The sequence below is a fragment of the Schistocerca americana genome, chromosome 1, assembly GCF_021461395.2.
Source record: "Schistocerca americana isolate TAMUIC-IGC-003095 chromosome 1, iqSchAmer2.1, whole genome shotgun sequence".
NCBI classification, from domain to species: domain Eukaryota; kingdom Metazoa; phylum Arthropoda; class Insecta; order Orthoptera; family Acrididae; genus Schistocerca; species Schistocerca americana.
This window is the reverse complement of record NC_060119.1, coordinates 212,779,795-212,806,484: the sequence shown is the minus strand read 5'-3', so window position 1 is coordinate 212,806,484 and position 26,690 is coordinate 212,779,795. Positions and strand designations below refer to the sequence as shown.

Sequence of the window (26,690 nt, the reverse complement as noted above, 5' to 3'; positions counted from 1 at the left end):
ATAACAATAAAAAATAAAAGGCTAAAAAATGTAAAAGTGCAGTCGTGTTGTCAATGGTGGAAACAAAAGGAGGGAAGGCAGCAAGTGGGCAACCCAAGGCTAGAGGCAAGAAATATCCCACCTCTGATGCAGTACAGGCAAGACCACCTGCTATTCAAAAGCATTCAACCACTAGAATGTGAAAGTGCATATTGTAACAGGAGACAAACCAAATCTAAAAAGCAATAAAAACAGAGTAAAAGGGAGAGAAAAGAGGATCTTGTCCAGGGAGGGGAGTCAGGTATCTCCAAACACAGCTTACAGTGGGAGAAACCCCAACCCTCACTGCCCTGCCCCTACTCCAGAGGGAGATTAAAAACCTTAGAACTGAAAATAAAAACCACTTTCACACAAGAAACCGAGAATCAGTTCAATCATCTGTCAATATTAAAGGTGCGGGGATAGTCTGTACTTAGTACGCAGAGCCAAAAGAAGGGGACATTCCACCAAAATGTGGGCTACTGACTGGAAGGCTCCACAACCACAAAGTGGGGGTGGCTCATTACGCAAAAGAAAACCATGGGTCAGTATGGTATGGCTGACGCAGAGACGACACAGGGTGGTCGAGTCCTTTTGGGAGAGGCAGAAGGAAGAACGCCACGGGACAGGTGTCACCTTAATTGCACGAAGTTTATTAGACAGGGAGGTAGCCGCCCAAGAGTTGGCCCATGATTGTGCAAAGTCGGATTTGATGTGAAGCCGTAAATCTGCCGCAGAAGGGGTTACAGGAAAGGGGGGGGGAGGGGGGGGGGGGGGAACAAAGTGACAGCTCCCCCAGCCAAACGATCAGCAAGTTGATTACCTGGGATACCCAAATGGCCAGGGACCCGTAGGAAGTCAACGGAACAAGCAGCATGGTGAAGATCAGCGAGACGGTCATGGATGGCCGAGATCAAGGGATGGTGGGAAAAACACCAGTCAAGGAGCAAGGACAGGAAAGGAGGGGGAGGGGAATGGAAAAAAGGAAGGCTACAATAGCTCGCGGCCCCGTGTTCGCCACACACGTACTCACGAAAAGACTGAGCCCCTTGGGGGGGGGGGTCTACATTTTGTCTAAGCAATACTGTATCCTTCTACAGACAATCGATGTACATCATAGCATCATCAGTGAATAACCGCAGATTGCCACCCATCCTGTCTGCCACATCATTTACGTATGCAGAAAATAATAGTGCTCCTATCATACTCCACTAGGACACTCCCGACAATGCCGTTCTCTGACGAACATTTGCCGTCAAGGACGACATACTGGGTTCTATTACATAAGAAGTCTTCGAGCCTCTCACTTATCCAGAAATCTATTCTACATGCTCCAACCTTCATTTATAATCTGCAGTGGGGCACCCCGTCAAATGCTTTCTCGAAATATAAAAATAAGGAATCACATTACGCTCGATCCTTAGTTCGCAGTATATCACGTGCAAAAAGGGCAAGCCGAGTTTTGCATGTGAGTGATGCTGTCTAGTGGACAAACTTTTCGGTCTCAGGGAAATTTATTATATTTGAACTTAGAATATGTTCAAGAATGTATTGCAAACCCATGTCATGGATATTGTTCCATAATTTTGAAGGTATGTTCTTTTATCCTTATGTATAGGAACCCCTTGCACTTTTTTCTAGTTTCTTGGGACTTCACACTGGGTGAGAGTGATGATAAATGCAAGGTAGGTAAGGCACCAATGCCACACAGTACTCTTTGTAAAGCCAAATAGGGATCCCATGAGGACCTGGAGACTTTCTTGTTTTCATCTCTTAATTGTTTCTCTACGCCTTGGATGCCTACTACTATTTCATTCATAGAAGAGCCCACAATGGTCAAACAACATTATGCTTGGATGATTCTCTGGTGTGAACAATTTCTTAAACATGAGATTTGAAACTCTGGCTTTCTTTTTCCTATCTTCTACTGCCACACCAGAAGGGTCAACAAGTGACTGGATGGAAGCCTTAGACACGTTTAGCGATTTTACATAGGACCAGAGTTTTCTCGGGTTCTCAGTGAGATCTTTTACTAACATACGATGGTGGTAGTTTTATGCTTCGCATATACACTCCTGGAAATTGAAATAAGAACACCGTGAATTCATTGTCCCAGGAAGGGGAAACTTTATTGACACATTCCTGGGGTCAGATACATCACATGATCACACTGACAGAACCACAGGCACATAGACACAGGCAACAGAGCATGCACAATGTCGGCACTAGTACAGTGCATATCCACCTTTCGCAGCAATGCAGGCTGCTATTCTCCCATGGAGACGATCGTAGAGGTGCTGGATGTAGTCCTGTGGAACGGCTTGCCATGCCATTTCCACCTGGCGCCTCCGTTGGACCAGCGTTCGTGCTGGACGTGCAGACCGCGTGAGACGACGCTTCATCCAGTCCCAAACATGCTCAATGGGGGACAGATCCGGAGATCTTGCTGGCCAGGGTAGTTGACTTACACCTTCTAGAGCACGTTGGGTGGCACGGGATACACGCGGACGTGCATTGTCCTGTTGGAACAGCAAGTTCCCTTGCCGGTCTAGGAATGGTAGAACGATGGGTTCGATGACGGTTTGGATGTACCGTGCACTATTCAGTGTCCCCTCGACGATCACCAGTGGTGTACGGCCAGTGTAGGAGATCGCTCCCCACACCATGATGCCGGGTGTTGGCCCTGTGTGCCTCGGTCGTATGCAGTCCTGATTGTGGCGCTCACCTGCACGGCGCCAAACACGCATACGACCATCATTGGCACAAAGGCAGAAGCGACTCTCATCGCTGAAGACGACACGTCTCCATTCGTCCCTCCATTCACGCCTGTCGCGACACCACTGGAGGCGGGCTGCACGATGTTGGGGCGTGAGCGGAAGACGGCCTAACGGTGTGCGGGACCGTAGCCCAGCTTCATGGAGACGGTTGCGAATGGTCCTCGCCGATACCCCAGGAGCAACAGTGTCCCTAATTTGCTGGGAAGCGGCGGTGCGGTCCCTTACGGCACTGCGTAGGATCCTACGGTCTTGGCGTGCATCCGTGCGTCGCTGCGGTCCGGTCCCAGGTCGACGGGCACGTGCACCTTCCGCCGACCACTGGCGACTACATCGATGTACTGTGGAGACCTCACGCCCCACGTGTTGAGCAATTCGGCGGTACGTCCACCCGGCCTCCCGCATGCCCACTATACGCCCTCGCTCAAAGTCCGTCAACTGCACATACGGTTCACGTCCACGCTGTCGCGGCATGCTACCAGTGTTAAAGACTGCGATGGAGCTCCGTATGCCACGGCAAACTGGCTGACACTGACGGCGGCGGTGCACAAATGCTGCGCAGCTAGCGCCATTCGACGGCCAACACCGCGGTTCCTGGTGTGTCCGCTGTGCCGTGCGTGTGATCATTGCTTGTACAGCCCTCTCGCAGTGTCCGGAGCAAGTATGATGGGTCTGACACACCGGTGTCAATGTGTTCTTATTTCCATTTCCAGGAGTGTATATCCTGTAACAGATGCATGAATCTCTACCAATCTTCACCTGTCACCGTCTCTGCGTTCTTTCGAACCAAGAGTGCAGCAGCCTTTGCTTTAGTATTTTCCAAATTTCTTTGTTGACCACAGTTGGTGTTCCTGTCCTTTATTCACTTACTAGGCCCACACTTCTCTAGAACACAATTTACAGTCTATTTAAACTTAGCTTATAATTTCACTGGAACTAAATGATGTCAATTCATTGCTGAAGTGAGATGCTAACAACTGCCTATTTGCTTTTTCTAGCAAAAGAACTCTTAGCCTTATTGACTGGTTTATCAACGACAGTAACTATAGTTGCTATGATATCATAGATCACTAATACAGTATATTTTAACTCAGACACCCTGTATTTCACAAATATTTGTTGGAAATAGCAGTACTAGAAAAGGTCCGAGGAGGAAAACAAAGTGTGAAGAAAGACTAACTCCCAGTTCTTAAATTTCTATAACAATACTTTACTGGCAAATATAAGAACCAATTATTTTAAGAACTACTGAAATGTAATACCTTCTTCCTCTCCTGGTCAAGTGTAGCCTTGTAAGTGGACACTTCTTGCTTAAGAGAGCAGTTTTCTTTCTCCATTTCCAGAAGATTACACCGAAACCTTCCTTCTGCAAAATCAAACGATGTGACGACATGTTGAACAGAGAGAAAGAATTAATGTTTAATTTGTTACAATAGCCCATCACAATCTTCACTCAAAATTGAATTTAATCAGTTATTCCAGTTTAATTCGCTACAGTACAAGATGCATTCAAGTTCTAACGCCTCTAATTTTTCACTCCTCACAAAGTAATCACATGAAACTGTGAAAATTGTTACTTCCTGGCATTATCTCCCTGCAGCTGTGCAGATTTTTCACAGATCTGACACCACAATTCAGTGGCAGCTGTAAACATTTCTGAGTCCAGTTTCACCATGGGAAATCTAATACAATAGCGACACAGCTAGTGAATGTGTGGCCAGAGAGTGGGTATCATCACTGGAAACAGCCAAAAGTTGCTAGCAGCATGTCACTTGAGTAGGGAGTATAGGAAATCACTACAAAGTAGTAGTCGCAAACTCACTGTGGCGTCATGTTTGCCTGAATTGCTGGTGCATTGTCTTTGTGAAGGACAAAGTATGCATATTTTTCTGGCCGTTTTTCACTCAATGCTGGAAGAAGCCTGTTCTCTGAAATGTTTTCATAGGGTGAACCTGTCACTGAAGTGCCCTATGGAATGCAGCAAATAGGGATTACATGGCTGCAAATCCAGAACTTTCCCTTTTGTTTCACGATTGAAAAATGGCACCCATGTATAACTCATCCACTGTCATAATCAATGAAAATAAATTCCTACTCATGCTACTATCATGCGCCAGGAGTGCCTAGCAAAATACGACAAACATATCCCTGCAGTTACCCATCAGCATTCACTTTGATGATACTTTTCACATTTATAGGTATTCATGCAGCACTGTTTTCACACACACTGTGGAAATGCCAATTTTGGAGACGATGTGTTTCGTACTCATTCACCTACCCTCCAAAACAACTTTCTCAGCTCACTCAAACATGTCAGGCCGTCTCGTGCGAGGCTGAGATTGTTGTCTGTTATTGTCAGAAGACGTTCTGTCTTCTTTCAACTGTCACACCCATGAGTGCGCACCGCGCACATCCTCGACACCATCACCACATGTCTTACTCAACTTGCAATGAATTTCAATCTGTAACACCAAACAGATGGAGAAAACTGCTTTTGTAATGAAAAAAATTGCTATTTTAAGTACCAAAAACAGCTTTTACTCCCACTGCTGCCACTAGAGTTTTATGTCATACAATGCTGCCATATCTGTCGCATTCACTAGTGCGCGCATATTTTAAAGCAAGGAGTGCACGCGTATTCTAAAACAAACAGCATATTTGTATGCTTCCAGTACTGAGAAGAAATGTAGCTGTTGTAACTTCAATGCTCCTCATATTTCAGGTCATACTATTCATATAAGCAAAACAAGACTAAAGCAGTAATAACAACAATGACTGTGATAGAAAATGAAGCAACTCACGTCTCTTAGGAAGGTCAGCAAGGAGTTCACATCTTTTCTTCATACGAAGCTCTAGATGTAAAATTAATTCTCTAAGAATGTTTTCAGCATCAGCACTATTCATTTCCATTGATGGGAATGGTGGACCCAAACTGAAAATATTTTAGACACAAAGATGTTATAAAATTTGACACTTAACACATGTAAATAATTTTAATGCATTTCTAAATGGAACAAGTTATCAAAAACAAAATAATAGCGTAACTTGTTATTAGTGCCTTTAAACTAAAATGCCAGTTATTTTAACACACTGAATGCCGAGGTACTCTAACCACGGCACATATAATATTATTTACTGTTTTTAGCGAGGAGGAGGAGGAGGAGGAGGAGGAGGACGTAGTCTGAAATGCCATTTGGCAATGAAGATTAAGGTTTTCCATGATTTCTTTACATCACCCACAGCAAATGAAGGAATGGTTCTTTTGGAAAGGACACAGCCTTTTACACCCTCCGTTCAAGTTTGACCTTTGTCTCTAACAACGTCATTATCAACATAATTATTTTCACTTTCTTTGCTTGGGTCCAGTGTCTTATGTGTAAAGTACTTTCAACCATATAAATCACTAGCCTATCGTCAAAAGACCAAAAATCACAAGAAATCTTTCCCAAAAAGAACACTCATTTATTCAGGCAAGTTTTGTATGTAATTTAAAGACTTTTTACATGGTTTTCAAGGTATTGATTTACGCATATTCGCGTCTCGCCAACATTACAGTTAAATTTTTTCTGTGTACTATGTTTTCAAGAAGTACCGAGTTTCACAGCAATATAAATACAAATATTTCTTTCTAGTCTTGCGAGTTGACTATCAAACTCCTGCACACCAGTATTCATTTTCTTCCTGTTCAGAAAGGCTTAACATTGCCATACACAAATTTCTACATTTGTCATGATTTACACTAGAGTAGAAACATCAATGTTGTTGGTATCTTATCTCATCAAAACACACTTTAAATAAAGTGGCACCATGAAGAATTAATGCAAATACGTCACAAACTTATATTCATACAAGTATCGACAGATAATGTAAAATAGTAAACTGTGGCGGCTGATGGGTGGATATGGGATGATGCAGCACAATTTCACTGCACAGCTGGGAAGGATAGTAAACAGGTGACATGTCAGTTATAGAGCTCTAAGTCTTCGCTAATTTCATTCCTCGTACTCAGCTGGACAGTAAGTATGCCCCGCACACAGGTGCAATATTCACAGATGTCAGCACCTGAGAGAGAGAGAGAGAGAGAGAGAGAGAGAGAGAGAGAGAGAGAGAGAGAGAGAGAGAGAGCATGTAGTTGGGCTCGAGAGAGAGCGCATGTAGTTGGGCTCAAAGAAGTTGGTTGGAGTGATCGGTGAATCACTCATAATTTGAGTGATGCCACTATTTGTGCCAGCATCATTGAATACATGAACCATGGCCAAACAGTGTCAAGAAGAAAGCTGTCAACCTACAGAGATGACAGAACATTAAGCCTGAGCAATCATCAGAGAGGCACTCAGAGCTCCAGGTTCGTCATCATCACCGATCCAATTTTCAACTGGTGCTTCACTGACCCTAAGGACCATTAATAGGTGGCTCATAGAAAGGGGGCTGAACTCACAGCACCAACTGTGCTGACTACTTATGACTTCCGTACAACAAGCTCAATTGCAGTGGTGTCAGGCACATTTGGCCTGGAATCTCATTGGCTGGAGTAGAATTGTCTTCAGTGATAACACCTGCTTCAAACTGAGCCCAGATGACCAGTGAAGATGTGGCTTGGGATGCCCAGCACAGTGCAGGGAAACTAACCTGACTTTTGCCTACCATATACCCACACAAAGAGGAGTGATGGTCTCAGTTGTCATTTCAGTTCACAGCAGGACCCCTTTAGTTGTCTTCAGCAGCATCCTTATAGCAGAGCAGTATAATGATATTTGAAGTCCTGCTTTGTTGCCCTTCATGGAAAACTATCCAGGACTCATATTTCAGCAAGGTAAGGTCTGCTCATACTCAGCTCTAGTTTCTATTGCTTGTTTTTGTGCCTGCCAAACCCCACCTTGGCCAGCAATCTCTCCTCAACAAAGGGCATTCTGAGCCATTATGGGCAGGGGCTTCTAACCAACTTGGGATTTTGAAGATTTAACATGCCAGTTGGACAAAATCTGGCAAAATATCATTGAAGAGGAAACCCAGCAATTATCAATCAATGCCAAGCTGAGTAACTGCTTGCATAGTGGCTAGAGGTGACCAATGCCTTACTGACTTCTCAAATTGTGAAGCGCACTCTTCAACAAATCAATTTTTTTCTTATACTGGAATCATTTATTTGTTTGCACAAGGACATTGTCTATTGAATTCCCTCCCATTTAAGTAATTCCTTCGTGGCACATCTTTTTCTTGTCTTGGTGTATATAAGTCACCACCACCACTATCGGGAGCTTTCTGGAGGCACTTGTCACAAACTGCATGAATAGTTACAATCTTGGAGAACTGACGAAAAACCAGAATCATTCAGAGATCATTGCAGCTTTGTATGACATATTCTCAACAAACAAGCTAAATATGGCATCAAAATATTTGCTATGTGCAATGCTAGGTCATTCTACTACACTGATTTGTTGGAAGTGTATTGTTGCAAACAGCCAGGACTGTTTAGTGTTTCTAATAAGCCATTTGATATAGCATGTAGGCTAACTGAACTAATAAAAGGCACAAATAGAAATGTGACTACAGATAACTGGTCATTTGTATAGGAAAAAACCATCTCGAGTGAGTGTTTGCAACAAGGATAGAGAGAGTGGTTCGGCAGTTTTTGGGCACCAGAAGGTAATTACTGTGTTATAGTATGTACCTAAATGTAACAAATCTGTTTTAGTGACACACACAATGCACAAGGAAGGAACTGTAGACGAGGCTACTAAGATAACCGACATTACACTAGATTATAATGACTGGGATTGGGGGGGGGGGGGGGGGGGGCGGAGAGTTTTGACCAAATGTGCAATACATATCCAGTGACACAAATGACAAGAAGATGGACAATGGCTATATGGTAAGCATTGTTGAACATGGGTGTATCATTGTGGAAATGCTATTTCAAGCAAAGGAAAAGAATAGGAAACATCAAGATCTAGTTTCCTAAAGAACCTTTCTTTTCAAATTGTGAAGCCAAATCCTATCAACAGATCTGGGATACAAAGTTTACCAGCACACGTTAGCACGTATCTATGTCGTTACGAAGCTGAAGAGATTCATATACAAGAGCAACCACTGAAGAATAAAGGTAACTCAATTTGTAGGGGGACAAAGAACAGATCTACAACAAAAAGTTTTAGCTCTTGTAATGACTGTGTCTGCAATGGACATTCTCAGACAAGAGTTTCCTGTGAAACATGCAGTGTTTGTACATACAAGGTTGAAGACAATTAATTTTGCAAATAAATTATTCCAATTTAACAAGTTAACGTCTATAACACATATGGCACTATTCTTAAGCATAATATTAAATGTTACATGTAGTCGTCATATGACAATAAATGATAAGCAAATGCACGCACACACACTTTCTCTCTGTAAGAATCCGAAAAGGTCAAAAATCACACATCAGATTGGGTGAATGTGGAGGCCACGCAAAACAAGCTGCCTTCCGACCACTTGTAGCCAATTGCATACTGATTTACACCAGTGGGGTGATGCACCACCTTGCTGCCAAATATAGTTCCGTGGTTCAGCTTCTTCCAGTTAAGGGAAGAGGTATAGTTCTAGTGCATCAATATAAGGAGTTACAGCTGCTTCACTGAAAAATTAAAACCCATAAACTTTGCATCGGGGTATGGGACAAAAATGATCAATTTAAGAGTGTCTTCTTGTAACTGTGTCATACCCTGGGGATTTGCTGACCCCCCCAGATGTGCACATTATGTGTGTTCACATTGCCACTTACACAAAATGTCTATTAATCACTGAAGATGGCACGTTTCAGAAAATCTTAGTCATGCAGCAACATTTCATTTGCAAAGCTGGCATATAAACTGTAGTCTGTAAGCTTTAGAGCCTACAACTGTAACCAATAAGGACATAGTTGTAAGCATTTCCTTAATCCTCCACACACAAATAATTGGAACTGCTAATTCATAACTAGCTTTTCGAACGGATTTCTTGGTGTTGTGTGTGAAAGACTCGTGCTCCTTCAACACGTTCTACAGACACTCTTGGTTGTCCCATACTCTTTCCTTTGCAAATACACATATGATCTTCAAACTGATGGTAACATCTATGGATTTTATCATCATTTGGAGGATTACAACAGAACTTCATGAAATTCACATTTAACTGTAACAGCAAATTCACGCCTTGCAAACTACAAAACACAAAGCTTTCAGTTCACTAGTCACCATCTTTGCTATTAATACTTTCTAATGAAAGGCATAGAAAACAGTGCTTGTATACAAGTGTACAAACAAAACTGTTTGGGCAGTATGTACAGAGTTAGTGTGAAAAAAATCCAAGGAGTCTCTAACCGGTATTATTTTACATACAGAACACAAGCATGCATACAGTAAGTTTTAATGCCCCATATGAGAAAAAGAATTTAAATAAACTGAATTTTATTATATTTTTATAGTTAGTGCTAAAACTAAACAGTATGCAGAATATTGTCAAAGACCAATGGTCATATATGCAGACTAAATAAATTCTAAACTTTCATTACGTGTCATGTGGTTTTTTTTTACATGTATTATCAAACGAGAAAGCAGTACACATATGAAAAAAAATGTTGTAACTTCTAAATTTGTTATTTTATAACACTCAGTAGTAATCACTTTAACCATTTATAATTGTCATTTTTATTTCACTTCCTATATGAAGGTGAATCTGTTCATTTCATACATGCTTAAGAAAATTAGAAAGACAACCTTACTTTCATTCATGGAAGATACGAGTCCACATTTTCTAAATAGGATATTTCAATTAAATCTTATATGTACATTAAATATAAATTAAATATCAGCAATAACATAGGAAAACTTACCTTTATGTTCCATACTTTTGAAAATTAGAATAAATGATGACCAGAAGGATATGACAGACAAAAGTAACATTTAAACAAAAAGAAAAATATTACAAAACTTTTTTGTGGGCAGAAGTATGTACATGAAACACTGTATTAAAGCTAATTTGTGATTTTGAAGTTATTTGTTTCTTCTAATTTCTGCAGGTCAGTTCTTCTCTCTTTTGCAGCTTTCATCATACTATTTGTTTATTTATTAATAAAGTCATATCATGATGTTTCTTTGCCTGGTCAGCAAGTTGTTCTGCAGACGGATTTTGTACGGCCATTTACGCAGTATTGCAGATATTTTCTTTTCTTTCTAACTTAATTTTCATCAAGGTCATCAATTTTAGTCTCCCTTTTGATTAGCATTTTCTATATTGATTATAACAGTGTCTTGTCACTGAAATGCTTGCAAAAATCTTTATCAATAACTTTTGTTATAGATCCACCTAAGCTATTTATATAATCACAAATGCTAAACCCTCTTTCCAGTTGCTTGGCCATGGCTTAATAGAAGCTTCTGGATACGTGGTCAAACCTTCACATGTTTCACTTTTAAAATGAAAGGGAAAGAAATCATTTACTCTCCTAGTTTCCTTATAACAATTAACAAATTCTTCACTGTTTCTACAAACAGTTTCATGGACAAAATCAGTGTGAACGTCGTCATAGTCTACAAATTTTACAATATTTAAATCTGCTGAGCTACTTTGAAGGCTTTTCATCTTCCTTATACAACTTTTCTTCTCTTCCACTACATTTGTTGGCATTAAACATGACTTCTTACAATGCTGAAACCTGCTGGCGATTTTCATATTATAACCGATACCATTTTAATTAGCACAGACTTTACATCCCTAAATGAAGTCAATCTCTATTTAATCTGCTTTTCACCACAAAACCAAGGTCAACTTTTTCTTCTAGAAGTTGGTTCTTGGGATTTGAAGTCAACTATAGTTAAATTATTCAACGATTCTGGTTTTAAAAACCTTTGCCTTAATGTAAGAATTACTTTAATAACACAACTTGTGTACCACAACATATGCAGGCAAAATTTCTAGTACACGGTCACATAAAGACATCTTCTTATCCATGGGTGGTAAAAAAATGTCAACGGAAATCATGCCCCATTAACTGTACTAAAATACTCTTTCCTAGCAGGAGAACATCTGAGTAATCTATACAAAAAACCATTCCAATGCCCCAATCTAATGTTTCAAATCCTTGCCTAAAAACATTATGTATAATGTGTAATGTACATTCATTAGTTAACTGTTATTATCATTAAGGTTGTGTTCCTCCCTCAATTTGTGCAATTTTAAGTTGACATTTGGGCTGTCCATAGACAGTTTTAACACGTTTTTACATGCTAAGGGGAAAAATTTACCATAGCCGATTTTGAAACATGCCACTCGCAATTGCATGGCTGAAGAAAACTTATGTTACAAAGCATTTTTTAATATAGTTGTTTAACCAAAACCTAACATGAATTTCCATCTGCTTCATTAAAGTTTTTGATTTCAATGCTCCCTTTAAATCTTCTAGCACAATATTTTTGTAAGAATGGCACAAGTCCAGACCTTCATATGTTAGTGGTTTTCTTATTGTCACATGGCAAGTTAGCAGCAACATTGGGAAACCTTTTAATGACTTTATGAATGTATGTTTGATCTGTATGAATAGTGACATTTGATAGATCTCAACACCCAGTGTATTTCTGCATCCAACATCTCAAGATGTCTCCAGCTAATTCAGCATTTTCTTTTCTAGATGAACTCTATTCTTTGCTGCAGCCGACTGCTGGGAAGAAGTTGCTGGCTTTGAAAGAGATTTAAATGCTTTTTTCCCTTGCAGACAGCATTGCTTTTAAGGTGTGGTTATGTCTTTTGTAACTCATGTGATTTTAGGTCAGAATCTCTCTCACTGGCAATCAGAAAATCTTTGTTGTATGCAATGCATTTTGCTTTATGTTTACCCTAGCCAGAAGGTGAAATCCAATCCTTGTACAATATATTTTCTAGCCAGTTTACACTGACTTTTCCACCCACTGTTATATCATTTACACTAAGACAATATTCCTAGAGAAAAGAAGAAAAATATATCTAGAAACATCAGCCTGTCAAATATGTCTCATTCCATACGAATACAATGATTTTTTTAAAAAGTCGTTTCACCATGGTAATTTTTTTACCACAGAGTGATGTAACTGCTCTATTCTTTCCCAGGTTATCAGAAATATGTATAAATATATACATGACGAGCTGAAGTACAAAAATAAATAAGATTACAGGATTAATGTGAGCCAACATATAAAATTAATATTACAAGAGTAGTGGTCTGATATACTAAGTTTAAGTTAATGTATCTCAGAGGAAGCATTAAATAAAACTTAGCAACTTAACGGGATTTTACAGTCTTCATTAAAGGAAGGAAAATGTACTTACCAGCAGGAAAAAAAAAAAAAGATTCTTTTACCAGCAAAACATGATGAGAGTAATCTTATCAGCAGAATATCTGCAAGTTTAGAATTATGTAGCAGAATCTAGTAACGTCATATGTAACTTAAGTAACACCCCCAAGCACTCCAAATATCCGAATTCCGGGTAATTCCCCGCAATAAGGTAACACTGCTGCTAACCACTTTTCGGAGCTTCATAAGAGGGGGAGGAGGGAAGGAAGTCTCTTAAAGAACTGTTTTCTCTTCGGGCTGTAGAAGAGTAGGTGTGGTTGTTAGTGTGATCCAAGCCGATCACCACAGTTTGAACTGAACGACATGCTAAGAGAACTGCCATTTGTTTTGTGATCACAATACATTAAAAAAATTCCGTAGTGATAATATGCATGTTTGAAGCTGCACAGATTTTGCATTGGTTGATACAGAAAGAGCATAATTTGGAAACGTGAACCAATCAGCCAAGGCAATGATTCACTCCGAAACCCATTTTGAAATTAGAAATTCCATCTGCACCAAAGTGTACCCACTTCACTTTAATTGTCAGCAGTTCCTGGAAACTACGTAGTCATTTTAGGACTGACTAACAGAGTAGGTGGGCTGCTGCCAACACTCATTTTTCTTTGAATTGTGATAGTGGATGAGAACCTAGTCATTCTTAAAACTTATAAGGTTAATCACAATACTTTAAGTTGACTGCCATAGAAAAAACAGCGAATTTAAACTTGGCATATCCCACCATATTTTTCCCTTTACAACTTTACTGCAATCTAAACTGAGAAATCATCGTCTACATGCTGCAGTACCATAATACATTTTTTCACAGTTCACAAAAATCAGTATTTTGCAATGTTTCCTCCCTATCTCAGATTCATTCACTAACAATTCAGTGTAACAATAATGGAAATTCCTGAATGGAAAGATACATACAATAAGGAAAAGGCAACCACTTACCCATAGAGGATTGATGCAAGGCGCACAGACACGCGATGAGAAACTGTCAAATGTTAAGTTCTATTTTCTACTATGTTTCTTTGCAACACACACCAAATCTCTGTGGGTAAAATGTTGCCTTTCCCTTATTTAATAATTTAGTGTGATGTCACTCCATTTCTCTTCCTGGCTGGATAACTGAAAATGCTCATTTAAAGAAAAATTAACAAAAACAACCCTTTTATCCCTGAGGTATCAATAAGACAATGTCCATTTGAACTGGAAAACAACTGGCAACACCATGCCTGCAAGACATCACCAGTTCAACTGAATCTGTATAACTACTTGTATTTGCCAGAACATTATCTGTTTGCACAATAGAAGCTAGTACACATTAGACACAAAAGAATTTGAAATGATTGTACCCAGGAAACTGGTTTGGAAAAGTTCTATAAATTTAACAAAGGTTTAGGAAATGCAGACATAAAACAAATTCAATTAATATGCAGGACTGCAAAAAAAACAGCATCAGAGGAACAATGGGTCTGGGTGTTCAACACAGCAAGAGTTAATTACCAGAGAATGCAACGTGGAGAAGTAATAAAATCTGAAGAACAAGGAAAGTAAATTAAAAGCAGTGTATCAAAAAATCAAGTGAAAAGATTCTAAATGTAAATTACATAAGTACATAGAATAAATTACATTCAAACTCAGATTCCACTGCCACATATGCACTACCAAATTATTAGACAAGAATTTTAAGACTTACCTATACACAAGACCTATATCAAAATCATTTTGTACATCTTCCTTCTTTTCATTCTGCTCCAGGTGCTGTACAGCCTGCTTGAAAATCTATAAAACAGGAAACATGTTTATCCCCATTCTTGAAACATCTGAAATAGTTATTTACATGTAAAGTTTTAACAGAAAAAAAATTACATGCCTTTTTCTGCTACCATCAAACAGATGTTGCAAACATCACACCTCTGACATTTGCCGCATCTGCCTCAATAACCAATCTATGTCCCCTTTCCACAATTAGTACCAGTGCTTCAAACAACAGAATAAGCTCATTACCTGATTTGCTTTTCTCCGCCCTGGCAGTAAACCAATCTCGATCTTGGGTGCCTCTGGTCTCGTTACCTGGACTTCTTGTGTCATCTCAGCAAATTTCATAACTTGCTACACAAAACAAAAATCTTATCATAAAAGCTATCAATTTAAGAAAAATGTCAACAACAAGCTAAGAAACAAATTTTTATCCTGCCTCATTAAATAAATTCTTTGTCCAATTATGCTTACTTCAAAGAGAAGGTAAAGAGATTCTACCATAGAACTACGGAGCTCCTACCACTGCGGACAACAGAATGAGTGTGATTTTGGCACCACGGATTTATTGCTTTACACTGTTTCACAGCTTTCTGTATTCACTGCATTCAGACCTCAGATTTGAGAATGTCTGAGCAGCATCCCTCTTGTTCATTATTTGAGAAGTAAGTTGTGACCAAGGAGCAGAAATTGGTTTTACTTACTTGTCTGGATACGAACCTGTGTGTCACAGAGTTTTGCGTTTATTGGGCTCTCTGCTTATTAAGCCCAAGGGGTTTCTGACCTGTCAGCTGTTTGGGTGACTATGGAGTAGATCACAAGTATTACGTAATACGCTGAGGGGCTGAAGCCGAAATCAGGTCGATACATCTTACTTTGTGGGCTTATCGACAACCCAACATAGTTGTATGTTAAATGGCTATATTCATCTTTATCATAAATAAAATTAGAGCTCAGTACTACAAACATCATTCTCATAATCACTCTTAATTATAAAAAGACAATGGAAGGGAAATAAAGGAGAGGGGAGATATATCTCTTATGTGCAGTAATCCAATGACAGCTTTTTGAAGTACTAATACAAAACAGGGGCAAATAAAAGTGGCCCACTCGAGTGGATATGATTGGATGCAAATGTATGCATACAACCACATCCCAACAGGATGCAATAACTGCCCCTACAGATGGCCAAACCTTAGAGCACCTTTACACAGTTGTTACCAAATGTCAGCCTGGTCTTGACCCTAGCTGGCCACCCAGGTCACCTGATCTGTCAGTGTGCGATTACAGGGAGTCCCCAAATCTAAGGTATATTGCAAAAACCATCATAGTGTTAAAGAACTGCAGCAGAACATTTCAGACGAGATTGTAGCAATTCCAGCTCCAATCCACTTTCAGTAACTTTCTGACGAAGGCCCAGAAGTGCCAAGGGATTGGTGGTCACTTGCAACATTTGTTATAGTCAAGTTAGTACTGTATTTCCTTTCTACTGCTGTGTTTCTTTGTACCCTGGAACTGTATTCTCCAGGTCACTTTCATTTGGCCCACCCTGTAGTTTTACAGGCAGTAGATAACTCATAATCCTGAACTGGAAAAATTGCTTGAAACATTGCAGTGAAGACAATGGCACAGATACTCCTTTTTAATAAACTAGTGTCATAATTTTCCCACTGAAACAATATCAAAACTTGTTGAAGCAGTGACTCCTTTCTTCAAAGGGAAATAGGACTTTAAGATGATTAGATCTGAGGATTAATGTGGCACTTTATGTGCTGACATGATTTAGGATAGAATGAAGCCTTAATTGGTCTGGAGAGATTGCTGTAAACCTACGGTACCCTGTGAGGGAGGCTTGAAACTGTAATATGGCTAGATCATCATAAAGACGAGAGAAGCAGGAAAGGGACAAAGTCGGACAGCTTGTCCAGATCTTTGCTCATTTCATTTGAGTTATGTTGTAATGAGTATGCAGTAGTCCTCAGGAAATGTGACGTGAATGGCTGTACAGAAAGCAAAACACTTATTCCTAGTAATCATTTACTTGGAAGGCCCAACGGTACTGACCAGAAGCCGTGTCATTCTCAGCCCACAGGTGTCACTGGATGTGGATATGTAGGGGCATGTGGTCAGCACACCACTCTCCTGGCCATATGTCAGTTTATGAGACCAGTGCCGCTACTTCTCAAGTAGCTCCTCAGTTAACCTAACAAGGGCTGAGTGCATCCCACTTGCCAACAGCGCTCGGCAGACCGGATGGTCACCCATCCAGACAGCGCTTAACTTCGATGATGGCAGGAACAGACAAATGCTCTAGTAACATGTTAATTTACATTTGATAATCTATATCCACATCCAGTGACAAAATAGTAAACTACATAACTAGAAACCACATAAATTGTTCTGACCCTTCTTACTTCAAATGTAACAAAGTATGAGAGGATTAACAGTTTAACAAGAAGCCATTCAACTTTTTAGGTTCCTGTTTACCCCACAAGAAAGTGTGTACACATTTGATCTTTGAATCATACCAAATTACATGAGTTAATCCTCTTACAAAAGAAAATCTAGCAATTTCCTTAGATCACATTCCAAAATTTAGATGGTTGAAATGATTTGTAACTTTCAGGGTAATGTGTACATTACCTCAGAACATAAGGACACTAAGGTGCATTTAGATGGGCCATTTCACAGTAATGTGGCCACAATAGTGTCGCCATAAATACATGGTAACTGAAATATTGCACGGTCATACTGCTGAGACAAAGGTGGCGAATCTATCCTACGGCTGGGCCCCATCTACCTCCTTTACCTGCATATACTTTCCTCACAGTATCAGCCTTGCTTTGTGTATCTCAGACCGACAGCACTGCAGTATCGTGCCACATCCAACATTATTTCACTTCAGTTCAAAAGTTGGCGTACATTTGTACAGGCACTATTTGTTGCCTACAGGAGTGTGAAAGTGGGCAAAAGAGAGCACCATGAATTTTGTAAATGTGATACGAATATGTAGTGTGGAACACAAAAACAATTATAAACACCAAAAAGGGAAAAATGATATTCTTGCTATCAACTTACAATGTCTGCAAGAGTGAGAATTTTAGTGTACATATGTTCAAGACATCAAATTTTTTTAAGCTTTATCATGTGTTTCACAGGCAGCAATTTGCCAACTTTTTAAATGGTGTTTGCATTACATTTTATATCCAATAACTCTTTTACATTTAGAACATTATTGAAATTAATAGCTCTCACTGCACTGGTGCACACAATTATAACAAACATCCGACTGTTACTTCAGACTAACAAATTCAAGTCCTTCCACCAAAGTGTTGCAAATGCCTTGTGCCAAGAGGCTTATCAAAGAGAAATGGACGTTTAACTTCATGACTCACCACTGCCAAAAACTGAAAAGAGGCACGCAATCTGGTTTGCATCTCTCATATTGCTATCGGTCTTACCATTACAGTAACCAATTATTTTTAAAGGATATTAAATATTGTTTTCAGCATCCTGGAAATATAGCCAGTATTAGGTTACAAGTTTCGGAAACAGTTTGCTTAAGTAAGAACATGCACATAACCCAGTTGTTAACTCCTTTCCTTGTGGAACGTAAATGCAAGAGAGCCACACTCACTTCCACTATTTCACTTCTGTCCCACTTCGCAACATGGAAACAGTCCTGGCTGAGAAATATTTTGCTAATAACATTGCCATGCAATAGTGACTGGCAATACTGCCAAACAACACTGTCAGTGATACACAATTTTTGTGACCCATGTAAACGTACCTCTCAAACATGTATAAAATTCACTTATAAACTCATCACCAAGCTGTGACTATGTGCCTTTCCACACTTAAAATATACTACAATCTTTTCTTAAAAACATCTTTGCTTTCACCCAAACTAAATCAAATGAGTCCCAAGGTATTACAAAAAACTTAATTTTTAAAAGCTGATGAATACTGGCAGTGAATTAAACTCTCCCACAGAAAATGGTACTACCATGGTTGATCTTATTGACAAGCTGAATTTCATTTCCTTAAAAATTCTCTATCATAGCTCTAGCTCACTTCCCTAGTCATAACTCTAATAAAACAAAAGCTTTAGCAGATCCCAACTTTGACACTCACCACAGTCTCATCGTAGTCATCTGCACGTGGATTAACACACACTATTACAGCAACTTGTCCTTCACCATCAAAATAATTCTTAAAGAGGTGCGTTATTCGTGAGTCACGATATGGAACCATTTTATTGGTGCCTTGCATTTGATTTTCTCTCAGAATTTCGAGACATGATCGCAGTGTCATCAAGGAGTTGTTGATGTTACCTGTGAACAATTTTTTGCCTCCCCTCAACAAAATTTTACTTCAGATTTTCAAATCTTATACTCATAATTAAACATCTAACACAAACAAAATATCAAATATTGGGAAATTAATTTGTACACAAATTTAGTAACTGACTTTTTGAATTCTCTCTTTGCTACGCTGGGAACTAACAAACTTTCACACAAAAGACCAAGACACCAATTTTCATCCATACAGAAAACTTTCAATGGACACTTTAAATGGAAAAAAAGGAAGTTTACAAACAATCTTGAAACTGTTACACTGTGAACTCTCCTCTACTAAATAGTAAAGGACTTACGTCTCCAACATTGACAGTCGATGTTTGGCCTTTATCACTTTCTGGAACAAGTATTCACACTATAAAATACTGTGATTCAGAAAGTATGAAAGCTAACAATTCAGTAAATTTCCCATAAACCAATATAATTATCTTAGGTGCTGATTTTATATTAAACAATATTCCCAACAAACATTTTTACACTTATGGATTCAAAGTGTCCTGAATTCCACAACCTCGAGAAGCAAAACATTTATTCAAATTAATTTTGTGCAAGAAGTAAGAATTACTTTTCATTTCTAAAAGGCACAGTAGGTACACACCAGATATTCAGCTCACTACTTGTCTGCAAATCTGCTGGGAGTGTTGCAGGTATTGTTTGCCACATTGTGAATGTTAGAACTGTATTTTCCACACAGTCACATTATTTGTGATACTGCAGCAATGCAATATGGTTTTGAAAAGTAAAATTTACTGTGATGTACACAGTACTTTCACCACTATTTTCTGCATCATTAAATTGGATAGAATCCACAGCACTGCTCTTTTACTGTCCAAAAGAGAAGGAAGCTGACAGTGGAAGAAGAAGAAGAAGAAGAAATCTCCCCAAAAACCAATACAGTATGTCAGTAAATTTACAACAAATACACAACAGCTGGTAGTGATACCCAAGTCCGACATTTCCTCAATGGTTTCCTCAGCCATTCACGGTACACAATTTTGTAAAAGACACAGCTGGATCTTGAAATAGCTATTATAACTGAATTTCACGGCAGCAAGTCAGTCAACACAGTAATACACTTATTCCATGAAATATCACTGTTGGCTGAAATAAATAAGTAGCATATGCAGTAGAACATCAAGATGGTAAAATACTCAAGCAAAGCTTGAAACTGGTTCCAAAAGCATACTGCTCTGTAGCTGCAGCTACCTGTTATACTGGCTGTGCCTTCGAATAATAGTAAGAGATTAGTGTATCTACACTCATGGCAGGCTGCATGAAAGGAAGAATGTTTTTCAATGCTGTTTGAAGTTGGTCTACGAAACAGGTAAGATTTATAGGGTTTTGCTTTAATGCAACTGTCTCAAGATATTATTAGAGTCAGTTTTATGTAAAGGCTTTGAAACATCATCCATCCATTATCCAGCTCAAGAAAATTTTCTGGCTACCTTCAATAACAATTTCAATGGTATATTTCATGCTTTCTTAGCTCACTTCTAAATCAGTGTGCATACCTGAAAAAATTCCAAACAAATTAATATGGGAACTACTAAACAAATTTTAACAAAGCAAAGTGAAGGTGTCTTGTTTTTACACTACCCCTGATCAACATTAATTTTTCTAATATTGCAGTGCCAGTGTTGCTCAGTGGTACCACACAATGTTCCTTCGGACATGCACAAAAGTCTGAAGGAATATTGCATCGTACTTCTAAGCAACACAGGCACGGCAAAATATTGCTTATCCACGAACACTGGGCAAGTAAATTACAATTACAATGTCTCTTCTGCACAGGACTGTACACAATGGACGTACGAGTACAGGTTGTAAATACTTGGTTGATGACACTTACAAGTTTGGGTGTGGCTGCAAAGCGAAAACTTACAGCCTAATGGTAATGCGACCATGTACAATAAGCAATCCAGCACAAATTTTCATTGTCGTTGGTTGGTTTAAAAAGGGTGGAGTAAGGGACCAAACTGCGAGGTCATCAGTCCCTTGATCCAATTAAAACAATTATACTTGCTGATCGAGAGAGAGAGAGAGAGAGAGAGAGAGAGAGAGAGAGAGAGAGAGAGAGAGAGAGAGAGAGAGAGAGAATAAGCCAGCCACTCTGTGACACATTAAAACCTCCAACTTACAAGCGCTAGGGTGGAGGACACAAAGAACATGCACTAAAACTTACAGAGAATTATAAAACCCACTCTCATGCATAAAATGTAAAACCAAATCAGCCAATGAGGCATTATCTGCTACAATTAACGGTAACGGTCTGGTAAAAGAAGATCATCACGCAGGGCAGCCAAAGGAGGACAGCTGAACAATATATGGGCCACCGTCAACCGGGCACCGCACCACCAGAGATGGCTCTTCACGGCGCAGGAGGTAGCCATGGGTCGCCCAAGCGTGCCCAAAGCAGAGCCGGCAGAGAACCACAGAGTTCCTGCGAGAGACCCTCATCAAGGACTTCCACACATTCTTAGTCTCCAGAGAAAGACAACTGAAGAGGCGGCCCGCTCAAGGGCAGAGAGGTCATGGATAGCGAGGGTGATGAGAGAAGCATTGGTCAACAGCCTGCAGGCTGCTCATGGAGTCTCAACAAATTAAAACACTGTGGAGGAAGACCTGAGAATGGCTAGAAGCTCTTCTGTGAACACACTATGTGATCCCAGCAATAAATAGTGCTTGAAACCAGTAGGAGACGTGAAAGCGTATCCCACCTCATCAATAGTCTTGGAATCATCAGTGTAAAAGATGGTGGCATCCTGAAACTTTGCAAGGATGGCACAGACAAGGTGCCAGAAAACCGTAGGAATGACAGAGACCTTAGGACCCTGGAATAGATCAGTCCTAATCTGTGGTCTGGGCACCACCCAAGGGGGACGGGGATGGGGGGGTCAGGGGGGGGAGGTGGTAAGGGAGGAAAGACACAGGGTGCAGTCCAGTGAGAGGAGATCCCAACAGAGGAAAGTGAGACGCATGCCAACCAGCAATACCAACCATCAGTGGGTGTTAAAGAGGGAGACGTCCTTCACTGGCGAAGAGCACAGGGTACACAGGAGAGTCAGGGAATTGGCGAATGGCGATTGCATTAGAAACAAGGAGTTGGCTCTGTCGGGTGTGGAGAGTGGGAATCCCCACTTCTGTGAAGAGACTACCAACAGGACTCATGCGAAAGGCACTAATAGTGAGATCCACTTCACAATGATGCACAGGGTTAAGGAGTTTCAAAGTGGAAGGAGCTGCAGAGCCATAAGCCTGACCACCATAATCTAGTCTGGACAAGACCAGATCATGGTAAAGATGGAGAAGAGTCTGCACCCTAAGATGTTTAGGCCAGGAGGCTGAGAGCATTAAGCTTCTGCAGACATGTAGCCTTTAGGTGGCGAATGTGGGGCAGCCACATCAGCTTATCAAAATTAAGGGCCAAGAAACAGGACTGTGCTACATCGAGGAGCTGGTTGCCTAAATAAAGTTCTGGGTCAGGGCGTACTGTGGGATAATGACAAAAATGCATAACCCACATTTGGAGGGAGGAAACTAAAAACCATGGGCGGTGTCCCTCACAAAGGCCTGTCGGATGGCACCTTGGAGCTGGCGTTCAGCAGACGCCACAAGCTCAAAAAAATATCAACGTACAACACCGAGGTAACCAGAGGCCCAACAGAGGTCACAAGCTCACTGATGGCAATGAGGAAGAGTATGACTTAGCACAGAACCCTGCTGGATACCGTTCTCCTGAATCCGAGGGACACTGAGTGAAGTGCCAATTCAAACCTGGAAGAGCCGGTAAGATAAAAACTCGCGGACAAAAATCTGAAAGGGACCACAGAAGCCCCAGTCATGGAGGGTAACTAAAATGTGATGGCGCCAAGCCGTGTCATATGCCTTATGTAGGTCGAAGAAGACCGCAACAAGGTGCTGGAGGTGAGTAAAAGCCTGATTCCAATCTGAGTAAATAGTCAGGAGATCTCCCTGCCTGGAAGCCACTTTGATACGGAGACAAAAGATGCTGAGATTTGCGTAATCAATATAATCTGAAGTTGACCATCCTTTCGAGCAGTTTACAAAGTATACTCTTAAGGTTAATTGGGAGGTAGCTATTGAGAGACATTGGGTTTTTCCCAGGTTTAAGGATGGGGATAACTATAGTGCCTCACCATTGTGACAGAAAAGCACCCATGAGCCAGATGTGGTTGAAGACTGAGGAGCTGTTGTCCAAGTGTTGAATCATCTGGTTGTGGATGGAATCAGGCCCTGGGGCTGTGTCTCACGAACAGCTAAGAGCCTGCACCAATTCCCATTCAGCAAAGGGTGCATTATAGGGCTCAACGCGATGCGGGATGAAACAGTGGAGGGTCTGTTCAACTCTGTTTCTGCCAGAGAAAGGTAGTAGGGTAGGAAGAGGATGACGATGCCATCACGACGTGTGTCGCGAGGTGTTCTGCGAGGACCAATGGATCAGTGTACAGAGCATCTCTGAGGTTCAGACCCTGGACAGTTGATTGCCGCTGGCTGTCCAGAAGGCTACGGAGCTTTGACCAAACCTGCAATGAAGAGGCATATGTCCCCAGGGAGGAAACAAAGCACTCCCAGCATTCCTTTTTACTCCACTTAATAAGGCAACGAGCCTTAGCACAGAGACACTTAAAAAGTGAGGAGGTTGGTCCGTGAAGGGTGTAGCTGTAATTATTGCAGTGCCTGTCGGCGGTCCTGGACAGCAACTGCGACAGCCTTGGTCCATGATGGTACCGGCTGACGACGGCTGACGAGTGAGACCTGTGGATAGTGGGACAGCAGTGCCAGCAGCATGAACATTAGTGGCAGAGATACCTTGCATGAATACATCAATGGAATTCAGGAGGGTGTGTCAAAGTGGACAGCAGACGTATATAAAAGCCGATTGGCCCTGCGGAATACCCAATGTGGTGGGGTCCTGTCTGCCTGGCGGCAGCAAGGAACGACAGAATCACCAGAAAATGGTCACTGCCACAAAGGTCATCATGGGATGATGAATGTAGGGAAGCCATAAAGGCAGGGAAGGAGATCATGAGATCAATAGTATGAGAAGGTGCCATGAGACACACTTAAGTGGTAGGGGAACCATCATTGAGGAGACACAAATCAAGATCGGTGATAAGTTGGTCAATTATGATACCTCTACCCGTTGAAGTGACAAGAGGAGGAGGAAGGGGAGTAATAGAGGCAAAAGTTAACAGTGACACTGGATGGAGTCTCTCATATTTTTGGTGAGCCTCAGCTTAAGACAGGCAATCCAGGGATTGTATTCTTGGATCTTCTTTTCTCCCTTTTAAGCCAGGCATTCCAGCTAGTGAGAGCAGTGAAGGTCAGCACAATTGACACACATAGGCGGCTGAACACAGGGGCTTCCCTCATGGAGTGGGTGGCCACATGACCACACAGAGGGACTGCCGTACAGTGGGAAGACATATGCCCGAAATGCAAGCATCGAAAGCACCGCATGGGTGGAGGTCTGTATGGCTTCACATGACATCTGTAGCACACAACCTTGACCTTCTCTGGAAGAGTATCCCCCTCAAAAGCCAGAATGAAGGCACCAGTCTCTGACCAATGGTCTTTGCAACCCTTCTGCACCATATCAAAGAAAATGAACATCATGCCGCTCCAGATTAGCCCGAGTTCCTCATCGGTTTGCAGGATGAGGTCCCTATGAAAAATTACTCCATGGACCATATTCAGAGATTAGTGAGGAGCGACAGACACTGAGACATTGCCAAGATGATCACAGGCACAAAGAGCTGTGGATTGGGTGGCAGAAGGAGCTTTGATCAACAGGGAGCCCTACTGCATCTTACCAAGAGACTCCACTTCACCACACTTGTCCTTGATATTTTCCACGAAAAACTATGGCTTTGTGGCAGTGAATGCGTCCCCTACCGTCTTAAAACAGACGTGGTAATGGGGAAAGGGTTTCATCACAAGACTGCAAGCTTGGCCCTCCTCCCATGGTGTAGCCAGGGTAGGGGAGGTTGCCAAGTCATACAAAGCAGCGTTCAAGGATCCTTCACCATTCAAAGAGATGGCCTTTTGAGAACTGTCAGATTTTTGCAGTTTGATACGTTCCATGTGCCAATCACCCATCCTGATATCACCCACTCTGAAGAGGGGCTTTCTCCATGGGCACCACAGCAAGGAAGTCTGCCAAGGCGGTCATTGCCAGGAGTTCCAATGCTCCAGGAAGATAAGCAACCAGTCCTTGGTATACATGGGGGATGGAACAGCTCAGGTATCAGTAGTGTGATACCTGTTGTTGTCAGGGGGCTCAGCCATATGGGTACATAACAGCCCCACCATACGAACTGGTTACCTGTGCTGGTGACCTAGCAGGGTGAAAGGGGGCTACAGTGGGGAAGGGAGAAAGGAAGAAATCCACACCATAGATGCTGAGTTCTTTCCCATATGGCTCTCACTAAAAACAGGAAATTTTGAAGTGGGGACCTAAAAACCAGAAAGAATGAAAGAACAGGCAAAAAGGAACAAAATTTCAATCACTACAGGAAACCAAGTGGATAGCCAGGTCAACATAAATCAGAACACAGAGAGAGGGGGAGGAGGTGGCATCAGGGAAGGAGCGAGGATAGGGAGGGAGGGTGAAGGAAATGCAGACAGGGAATGAAGAATGGGCCACAATAGCTTGGGGCCCCGTGTGCGCCAGGGACGAATTCACCAAACAACTGTGAGCCCCCTGGGTGGTAATTTTATCTGAAGATATTGTGTTTCACCATGTCTGAATGTATAAATGTTGCTCTTTCCAAAGTTCAGTGCCGAAGTTTAGTAGCCCTAATTTTTTCTGACTCCAAACATGTGCAACTTCACTAAAATAATGTTATTTTATGAAAGATTGAAATTATAAATTTCATTTTGAGGAAATTTTTGGTGGGCTCTGATGCTCAAATTTGAACTTATTTATAAAATAGTATTAATAATTAATACTTTTTCAGATTATACAGCTTTCAGCTAAAGAGAATAACTACCTTCTCTAAAGTGCACACGTGTTATCCATTTTCCTTACCTTTTAGATTGTTCTCGGATGTATGATTATTCCGTAATTTAATTTTCCCAATTCTGTACTTCTACACACAGCATTATGTGCAATAGGCAGAAGTTGTGAAGGTCTGGCAAGCTAGTACAGTTACTGTGCGGGTTCAAGATTTGCAAACGATGAGGATCTATACTACTAACACACCATACCACAACCCAGTACAAGATGCAACACAAGGGCAACAAAAATTGGTTTTTCAAAATTTTGCATAATTATTGACCGAATTTAAAATGCTCCATGATCTAGTCATTAACAAGTATAAGGATATATGTTTAAAGTTTAACACAATAAGACAAATATTACAGTTAGACACTGTGTATCCTGAAGCAGCATAACTGATCAATCAGTCAGTCAGTCAGTCAATCAA

The 26,690-nt window shown here is 40.9% G+C and overlaps 1 protein-coding gene across 1 annotated transcript in view; it reads right to left on the bottom strand.

Annotated features, from left to right (window-relative positions):
- LOC124621526 (kinesin-like protein KIF23) overlaps positions 1–26,690 on the bottom strand; it is a 143,144-nt gene that overhangs the window by 83,747 nt on the left and 32,707 nt on the right. The window contains exons 6-10 of the mRNA XM_047147147.1: positions 19,019–19,218; positions 15,134–15,238; positions 14,823–14,908; positions 5,594–5,724; positions 4,055–4,158 (exon numbers count right to left, since the gene is read on the bottom strand). Coding sequence (XP_047003103.1) covers positions 4,055–4,158; positions 5,594–5,724; positions 14,823–14,908; positions 15,134–15,238; positions 19,019–19,218 — 626 coding nt within the window. The remainder of the gene's footprint in view (positions 1–4,054; positions 4,159–5,593; positions 5,725–14,822; positions 14,909–15,133; positions 15,239–19,018; positions 19,219–26,690) is intronic.